Here is a 9,886-nt window from a genome sequence, read left to right as displayed (position 1 = left end):
GAAGCTACTAAGTCTAGGACTTGAACCAAAATAGCCAGCCATGTGGGATTCAGCCACCTTAACCACGATGCCTGAGTCAACTAGTTTTTAATGAGGATATCAATTCAATGGGTACCTTTAACATCCCTTCAAGTAATGGAGCTGGAACAATTGGTTATCCACATGCAAAAGAATTAAGTGTGAGGTCAGCTGGTGGGGTGGTGGTGAAGGTGGCTGGATCCCACACAGCCAACTGTACAGTTCAGTTCCTGTGCCTTGAAAAACATCCTAGGTGCATGTGTATGCATGCCCCAAATTCCAGGAAGAAAATGAAGAAGGGACTGTGCTGTGGCCATCCCCCCAAGGAGTGCTTTCTCATTTTCCCTCTCTCTCCCTCTCTGTCCCTTGCTTGCAAGTGCACGTACCCTGCAGCAAGTGTAAGGGGGAAAAAATTAAAAACAGGAAGAATGAAATGTGACTGCTACTTCACATCATACATCAAAATTAAATCAAAATGAATCCATTATCAAAACGTGAGAGCTAAAACTATTAAGCTGCTTCAGAGAAAAATAGCAGTAAGTCCTCATGTTTTGGGATGGGCAATGGTTTCTTCTATGGAACACCAAAATCACAAGCAACAACAATCACCAACATCACAAGCATCATCAGAAGTAAAAGCTCTTCCTTCAAAGGACACCACCAAGAATATAAAAATCCATAGGATGGGAGAAAAATTGCAAATCATGTTTCTGATAATGGACTTGAATATATAAACAACTCACATTTTCTCCAAAGAAGACATATAAATGGCCAAAAAGCACATGAAAGATGTTCAGTATTATTAGCCCTAAGGAAAACAGAAAGCAAAGCCACAGTGAAACACCACTTCACACTCGGTAGGATGGCTGTGATCAAGGTGTTAGATAATAACACATGCTGAAGAGTGTGGAGAGAAACGGGATCCCTCAAACACTGCTGGAAAGTAAAAATGGTGCAGCTGCTTTTGAAAACAGTCTGGCAATTCTTCAAAAGGTTAAACACAGTTACTCTATCGCCCAGCAATTCCACTCCACACGTAAAATAAATGACAGCAAGGCCACACAAAAACATGGTCACAGCAGTATGGTCACAGTAGCCAAAAAGTAGAAACCACCAACCATTAACTGATAAACAGATAAAGTCAATGGGCTCTATCACTACGATGGAATGTTTTTGACAATGACGAGATGAAGCACTGATACATTACCGATACAACCTGGTGTCTGAAAACATGATGCTAATCAAAGGAGTCGGTAACAAAGGACCACACAGCACATGATTTCATTGATAGGAAATGCCCAGAATACAACTCAACAAAGTAGATTAGCAGTTACCTAGGACTCAGAGGATCAGGGAATACAGCTAAGGCTTCTGGGATTTCTTTTCTGGATAAGAAAAATGTTCTAAAATTGATTACGATGACAGTTGCATACTTCTGTGACTAAGAGCCACTGAATTGCACATTTTAAATGCCTGAACTGTTTGTGAATTTTCTCTCAATGAACCTTTTTTTAAAACTTGAGATAGCAGGAAATGTTTTTCATCATACATTTTTCTTTTATCATTTAACAATAAATAAAAATTTAAACACAAAGTAACGCAGAGAAAAAAGTTCTTTCAGAGTGGATTATGTTCAGGACGATGTGTTCCCAATTCAGAAGGCATTTCCATGAAATAGTGCCAGGAGTGCTGGGCCCGGGAATGAGCGGCAGCCTTGAACAATGACCATTTACAGAAGATAATGCTATCCTAGAAAGCGTATCCATAAACCAAGAGGTGCAATTTCTTTTTCTTCACCATTGCTTCAACCCACTGGCAAAGATAACCCCAATGATCATCGACAGTTATAAGGCATGATCATAAAAGTAAGACACTTTTTCAAGTAAACAGTTTTTAAAAGTTGCACCTTTTTTCTTCATTTATGTCCAGTGCTACCTTCTCACGAGGACAGATGTTGAAATCATTAAGGTTTTCTCTGATCAAATGGATTTAAAACATCTGCTAACACAAACACTTTAAAATAAAATTCCAGTGATAGGCATCTTCTTTTATCTTGATACTTAGAAGTTACGATGTTCATTTTATCTCGAATTGAAAACAACAGATAAACAATCTGAAATAAAATTACGTTTCTTGATTATTTATGGGACTGAAAAGTTCCCGGGGGACTAAATTATTTAGTCTCAAATTCTGAAGTCGGGAAGACATTTGTGGAGATGCTTCCTCCACCTGTTAGAATAAAAACAAAAACAAAGTTAATTTTCTAAAAATGTAGTTAGTTTGCCCTATGTTCTTCTATTTCCTCCAACTGCTTCTGAAAAAGAATACATTTTTTCCAACTCTTGGAAGACTGGAGCAACCAGAGCAACCCACTGTCAGGTAGCTCCTTGCAGGATCATGTCTGCTTTTGCTCACTGGTCTCCCTAACACCCCGCTTGGGATCTGGCATGTAGAAGGGACTACGTACAAAATGAGTACATGTATCTAACATGTAAAGGTGCAGACAGGGCCCAGTACATAATCTGGCAGCTCGGTACAAAATTTAAATCCCTTGTTCAAAAATTAAGAATTTTAAAGACCAGGGATATGGTACAGCAGTAATGTACTGCTAATCCTTTTAATACCGCTATATGCTAATGACTCCCACATGGACATTTCCCACCTAACTTCAACCGGAGGCTCTGAGCTCCTTTACCAATCACTGACCTACCCAGTCCACTTACATGTCTTGTTGGCCACTTAGAGACAGCATGACACAGGACAACTCTCCATTTCCCTAAAGGAGTTCTCATGTCTTTCCCATCTCAGGAAATAATACTATAATTCTCCAACTTTCTTTAGCCAGAAAAACAGGAATCATCCTGGATTACTTTTTTTTTTTTTCACCCCTTCACATCTATCTCAGCAAGTTATACAGATTCCATCTCCAAAATGATCAAGAATCTAATCATGTCTCCATCCCCTGCTCTGTAACTAGGCTCTCCCCAGGCCAACCTTCTAACTGGCCTCCTTGGCTCCACGTCACTTTCCATAGTTTCCTCTTCACAGGAGACAAAGGGGTCATTTTAAAGCATGTGTTGGACAACATCATGTATTAGTGTCCACAGATTCCCTCAGCAAGGAAGGTAAAACCCAGTTCCTCCTTCCACATCAGAATTAGATACGGCCCTGCCCATCTCTCCAACATCATTACTTGCATTCTCTTCCTCATTCGCTAGCCACACTGGCCTTCTTCCTTCCCCTGTGAATAAGATCATTCCCATTTCAGGCTTTGCATCTTTGACAGCATCTGCTTGGGATGCTCTTCCCTGCATCACTCAGAGCTCAGCTCACATGCTGTCTCCTCAGCAAGGCCTCGCTTGGCCACCACGGCCGAGCAGTACCTCCCGTTCATCCCACCCTCCCCAGGTCTTGTTTTCTTTTTTTTTTCATAGGTTCTTTCTTAATCTAAAATTTTTATTGTCTTTTGTATTCATGGACAACAACCCATCAGTAGAATGTAATGTCCATGGAACCAGGAACTTCTTCACTTTCCTCCCTCCAACATTTAGATCAGAGAATGGCAATTTTGTTTTTGTTGTTGTTTCCTTTTCTCTTTTTTTTTTGCCTCTAATTTTGGCTGAATTTTTTTTTCAAATGTTGAATGAGGAAAGGCAGAGAAAAAGAGGCATTCGAGCCAAGTCACACAGCAAAAGCCAAAACGAAGGGATGACAATGAGTTTAACTCATTTTAGTGGAAACGACACTGCCTTGACTAAAGCAGAGAAATAATAGTAGGAAACGAAATAACGCTGGGGAGCCGGAATCAAATGAAAAAGGTCAAAGGCCAAGCTAAACAGTCTAGAATTATGTTGCAGGTTCCAGGGGGCCACGAGGGCTTCTGAACAAAGAAGTGAGCTGAACACCAACGGGAAGAGCATAATTGGGTAACGATGCAGAATGTGTATTACGAAAATGGCAACAGGAGAGGCAGAGGCAGGCAGATCATCAATCAACCAAGAAGATGAGATAAGGACCCCAAAAAAGGCAGCCTTGACAGAATGGGAGAGACACATTCGGTAATAAAGCCAGCAACTCCCCAGAGGCAGAGTGTAAATAAGGTGAACCTAAGATAACGCCAACATCTTCAGCTGTGTAACTTGGAGGACCATGATTGATTCGGGGAAATTGAAAAAGAGAGTAAGACGTTGTGCTGTGGTTCCAAAAAGTTGCTGTTCAAGAACAAAGACACAGATTAGGGAGTTGGTTCGTTAACTCCTCTTCAGTGTCCGAGCACACAGCGAATCACCGAGTTCCTTGCAGAGCTGCCTGCGTCCACACGGGCAATCAGTGCAAGAGCGGGAAGACTGTCGCCCACTTACCCTCAAGTTCTCAGTGCCTGGAACGCAGCACACAGTGGGAAGCCTGGTGAAGGAATCGCTGGTGCAAAGCAGACAGCTGCGATTGTGAGACCAGGCTCAGTTCTCAGAGAACAGAGTGAGCCTTGGGGAAATGTCTCCAGTGGAAGGAAAGGAAGGAGTGGGGAAATGGAGAAAGGAAAGAGGACCCGTGAGTTGACACTGACAACAAGGGAGGGAAACACTAAAACAGCAGTAGCAATCAAAACTTAAACATAAGGGAAATGTCCAGGAGAATGAGACCTAAGTGGAGGTCCCTGAAGTTATCGAGAAGATGACTGGAACAAGCCACATCAAGCTTTGTGGGGATAAAAATGGGATTAGGAGGATCTGCAGAGTGAGGGTGGGAGATGAGGGAGGGGATGTGAACAAGGAAGACAGTGGGGAAACGTGTACAATGACAGCGAGGTCTCTCTGAGGCGCCGCCTCCCATGGATTGCGACCCTCAAGCAGACTGAGAGTGCACAAGAGCCCCTGGTCAGACGACAGCGCAAGCAGAGACCAGCAAGCAGCTGTTTTTAAGTCCCACGGCACCATACAACGCTAACAGAAGTACACAGGCATCTGTCAGCACACCGAAGTTAGCTGTATCGAAATAAAACTTGAGGTCACGCAAACATCACTCCTACCATTCGGACTTTGCTTGGGCTCTCATCATTATTCACACCGCAGGTTCTTTTGGACCCTCGCAATTTTGAAAAATCGTCATCTGTGTCCACTTCATCGGATGAAGATAACTGGCACCTTTCAGCAAAGGGAAGCATCCAATCTTCGGCCAAAGAGACCTCACACCCGGTGATGTCCTTTATTGCCGTGTCGTAAGGGACTGTAGGGAAGAGTTCGGTGGGCGGCTGTGTGCTGGGTCTCCCGCTGTCCCCGGAGCTCATCGATGGGGACGGAAAATCTGCTGGAGATGCACAGCTAATGGAGAGCTTATTTTGCAAGAAATGTTTTAAACGAGTGTTTCTGGGAACACTGTTTTTAACGATTGCACTCCGGAGCTGGGACTCTTCTGCAATGACGTACACTTTGCTGCGGCCTCTGGTCACTGCTGTGTAGACATGCTGCCAGTGCTGGCGGCCCGCCTTTCCTACCACATAGACGACAGTTTGCTCCTCCGACCCCTGAGAGGCAATAATACAGTATGAGGACTTAAGGTTGCAGAGCGAGCTTAGGCAGCGTACGAAGGAGGGAAAGAGACAAGTCCTCGGGGGGGTGTCAGGCAGCTATAATACTAGGTGGCCATATGCTCATGGTCAGCACCTCCCCTCCTCCACACGAGTACCTCACGAGACTCCCAGAGGATTCCTAAATACCATGGATAGCTCTGTTTTCTCCCATACATTCATACTTATGATAAAGTTTAGTTTATAAATTAGGCACAATATGAGATCAACAACAAAACCAATAAAATAGAAAAATTGAAACAATATGCTATAATCAAAGCTAAGTGAATGTGATCTCTCTCAACTTCAAGGTCTCAAAACACCTTATTGTACTACACTTACCAATTTGAAGATTGCAGTTAATCGCAGGTAACTGAAACCGTGGAACACAAAACCATAGATAAGGGAAGATTACTGAATCCTAATGAGCCCCAATTAATTTATTATCCAGGAACTCTCATTTGGTAAATGTGTTACTAAGTTCTAGTGGTACTGGTCCACAACTGGCTCCCAGAAATTCAGAAACAAACTATAAAGACTATAGTGTTAAATCTTTCCTAATAAGGGACTTTGAGATGACTATATGGGCTTTCGGTACAATAGTAGTGCTATCCCACTATTATTTATTATTTTAATATATATGCTGCCAAAGTGAGACCTCACTGTCATTTGTAATGGAAAAAAATGGATACCTCCGATAGCCAACAACAGGAGGATAAACATGTACACACATGTGCACATGCATACATACACACACACAACATACACACACTTGGTATGCTATTTTGCAAACATCAAAGATGCCTTCAAATATAACAAAAATTTTTAAAATGGATATATACAGATAGTTGCAACAATGTTATAAAAAAAACTACTGATTCAGAAAAGCACATTACAAATGGATATAAATCCATAACACAAAACAAAAGGGGAAAAAATTCTACCAAGATTTTAAAGAATCTATCTCCAAATGGAAGCCCTATGGGTTGGTTTGTTCCTTGTACTCACGCATGTTTTCCTATTATTGAATTATTCCTCACTTTCGTCAAGATAAACCAAACCAAGAACTGTATAGGCAAGAAAAATACCTAATGTCACCACGTAACTGTGAGAAAACAATTTCAAGTTTTGAAGCTATTCTTAGTCTGTATTTGGAAGTCAGCACATCTGATGCCAACACGGGCGAAAAGTGGTTTGAACCATTATCTCTCCCAGCGCTCCCACATTCCTCCTGCCAAAAGAACTGCAGGAAGACAACTGACAGGATGGGGAAGGTCAACAACACAGATCTGCTATAAGCAACTTTCATGGCAAGCTTTTCTATCTCCCTAGGCAGAGTCTGACACAACTCATCAGACTGTAGAAGTTTGATAAATACTTCTTTCCAACTTTACTGGGTCTCAGGAATGGACTTAAATGATACTTGATGATACAAATGCTAAGAACATTGTACAGACACATATACAGTACAACTTCTCCCCGTGGGCTTCATACTGGGTGTTTCTGAACATGGACCCATTTACCTAAACTTGGGTAATCTAGTTCTCAATCATCAATGGAGAAACACTAGGGAAAATAATAGTAATCATAATAAAAAAGCAATAATCCCATAGTCTCCCTGTATGAATATTGGTTCTAATCCATCATCCTCAGCCACCATATTTGTAAAATGCAAACCCAGTCACATCAGCCCCTACTTAAAACCCTCTAATGGCTCCTAGACTCTCAAAAATAGGCCTCACCCCTTTCATGCAGCTTGTAAGGCCCTTCAAAAGCCAGCCTTAGCCCACTCCCACCCCTGTCTTCCTCTCCGTCCTCTGTGAACCATGCTCCATTCAGCGCAAGAAACTTGAATGTGGCCCCGTCAGTGTTCCTCAGGCAAGGCCTCCTGCTGGCTTATTTCTGGATCAGCTGGTCGACCTATTACTAAGACTCCCCATCTCCTCTATCACAGATTTTCCACCAGCCAGGAAGCTCAGTGAAGGCAGAAGTCTTTTTTGCTCATTGTTCTTTCTCCAGTGACTCCCCAAACGAATGATGATGAAAATGGCAATGACAGACTGTGACGGCACGGCAGTAACACAGTGCCCTGTGATACTGAACCCTCACGGGAGGCTCCCAGGCTTGCCTGTACACACACAGACCAGTGTACACACCAGTGTGGACCCAAGTCTGTGATGTGGGCTGGCCAAGGGTGAACGGCAGAGTGAAGACTCTGTTGGGGATGCCTGTCTCTCTCTCTCTTTACCCCTCCCCATAGAAAAAATAAAATTAAAATAATACTTAAAATATTTCATGCTGGCATCAGCCAAATCTATTGACCCTGGTACCCTGCACCCCAAGATGGTGGCTAAGTCTACTTCAGAAAGTGGAATATGGACACTTCATGTTCCCTCAGTCATAAATGCTTTGTCCATTTCTTTACATTTCCCTTGAATCATTAGAATGTCAAACTTTTTAAGGTAGCAAGCTTTACTTATTTATTTTTAACTATGTATACTTCTATTCTCCAGAATTGTTCTACAAGTCAAACACTTGTATGAATATCCATAAACCTTCGATGGCTCCCCATTTTACTCAGAATAAAAGCCCAAGTCTTTATAACGGTCTCGAAGAGGCACTGTCCACAGAAATACAAAGCAAGTCATCTATGTAACTTAAAACATTCTAGTAGTCAATTAAAAGAAGAAACAGGTGGAATAAATTTCAAAAATATTTTGCATTCAGCCAACATAACCAAAATACTATCCTTTTAATATTAAAAAATGACTAATATAAGAACCAACAGAGTCTAAGAACAGAGTCTAAATCAATAAAGTTTGTTGAACCAAAACAAACTTGAAAGAAGCCAAGTGTGCTAATGTAACAACCACAAACGTCCTTAGAGGTACGAGGTGCTATTTCAAACAGGAAATAAGAACTAGATTCAATGAAAGATATCAAACCTCAATTCACGAAAATAAAGATTTCTTCACTTGCCCAGAAAGGCAACAGAAAAGCTAGACTATACACCTGAGGCACTCTCTCAGGAAATAAAGTGATAATGAGATGAAAAACACTGCAGGCTGATAAGAAATTTTAGGCAACAAGTTCTGAAGGTCTAATGGCGACAAAATAGAAAGTCTTAAAGAAAAAAAAAAAAAAAAACAGAACAAGACCCATGATGACCATACTATTATAATTGTAGAGAAATTATTTAAGAAAATCTGCCAAAGTTGAAGGATATGAATTTCTAGACTTGGCAACATCATCCTAAGATCCACGGGACAAATTCCTCTGGGATGATCTATGAGGGAACTTTCTCCAGGATCTCTGAGCCAGAAATGTTTTCACTTCTAACACCTGTTTGTTCCAATGGACACAATCAATCAGTGCTTCTCTCTTTACCTTGGGAACTTTGGGCCTGAAGGGAACATAGGCCAAATCTGAAGTCAGGCTAACAAGTGAACCTGGCAGCATACATACCCATATTCCAACACACCCCTGGAAGGACTCATTTTAGTGTTTGGTTTTTTTCCCAACCATCCTTACCTTTATCTTCCACTTAACATCACTTATTTATCTTTTATTTAAAAAAAAAAAGAAACATGCTTTATTGTAGGCAGTTTTTGTAAGCCATTTCAAATGTATTTCAGAACTAAGATTGGTAAGTTAATTAATAAAACCCATCCACTTAGGAAAACAAACAAAAACATACTAATTAATGTCTGCCTACTAGTAAAAGATGCATGTTGACCTAAATTGTTCTGTATTGAAATGCAGATCTGCTAAAGCACCATGCTAATAACAGAGAAGCTCAAGACAATGACAGAAATAATAGAGCGACTGTAACAAGAAAATTCAAAGGCATTTTTTAAAAAGTCTAAAAGTGGGACCAGCAGTTAGCGAAATGCCTATGTTGCTGGACTCCCAGGTAGTCGACTGGGGTTCGAGTTCCAGACCTGGTGGCTTAAACTCACACTGGGACCCATGTGCATGCGTTCCCAAGATCCAGAGAGGAGAATGGAGGAGAAGGGATTGCGGCGTGGCCATCCCCCCTAGGGGGGTGATTTCTCGCTTTCTATCTCTCTGTCTCTCTCTGTCTGTCTGGAGAGCGCATGCGCCCTATAGCAAAAACCTCTAAAAAACAAAGTCTAAAAATAAGTTGCACTAAATCCAATATGATGTCCTAGATTAGATCCTGGAACGGAAAAGGGACATTAGTGGGAAAACTGGTGAATCTGTTCAGTTAACAGTATTACAGAAATGGTCATTTCTTTTTTTTTTTTTCTTTGGAGAGGTTTTTGCTATAGGGTGTGTGTGCTT

At 41.5% G+C, this 9,886-nt stretch overlaps 1 protein-coding gene across 1 annotated transcript in view; it reads right to left on the bottom strand.

The window, feature by feature from the left end:
* Positions 1-336: 336 nt before the first annotated feature.
* The window catches only part of HELB (DNA helicase B), a 39,267-nt gene continuing 29,717 nt past the window's right edge, over positions 337-9,886 (bottom strand). Inside the window, exons 12-13 of the mRNA XM_006147295.3 lie at positions 5,045-5,539; positions 337-2,247 (exon numbers count right to left, since the gene is read on the bottom strand). Coding sequence (XP_006147357.1) covers positions 2,143-2,247; positions 5,045-5,539 — 600 coding nt within the window. The 3' untranslated portion in view covers positions 337-2,142. The remainder of the gene's footprint in view (positions 2,248-5,044; positions 5,540-9,886) is intronic.

This window comes from Tupaia chinensis, unplaced genomic scaffold (assembly GCF_000334495.1).
Source record: "Tupaia chinensis unplaced genomic scaffold, TupChi_1.0 Scaffold000208_1, whole genome shotgun sequence".
NCBI lineage: Eukaryota > Metazoa > Chordata > Mammalia > Scandentia > Tupaiidae > Tupaia > Tupaia belangeri.
Note: the sequence above shows the minus strand (reverse complement) of the source record. Positions and strands in the feature narration are given on the sequence as shown.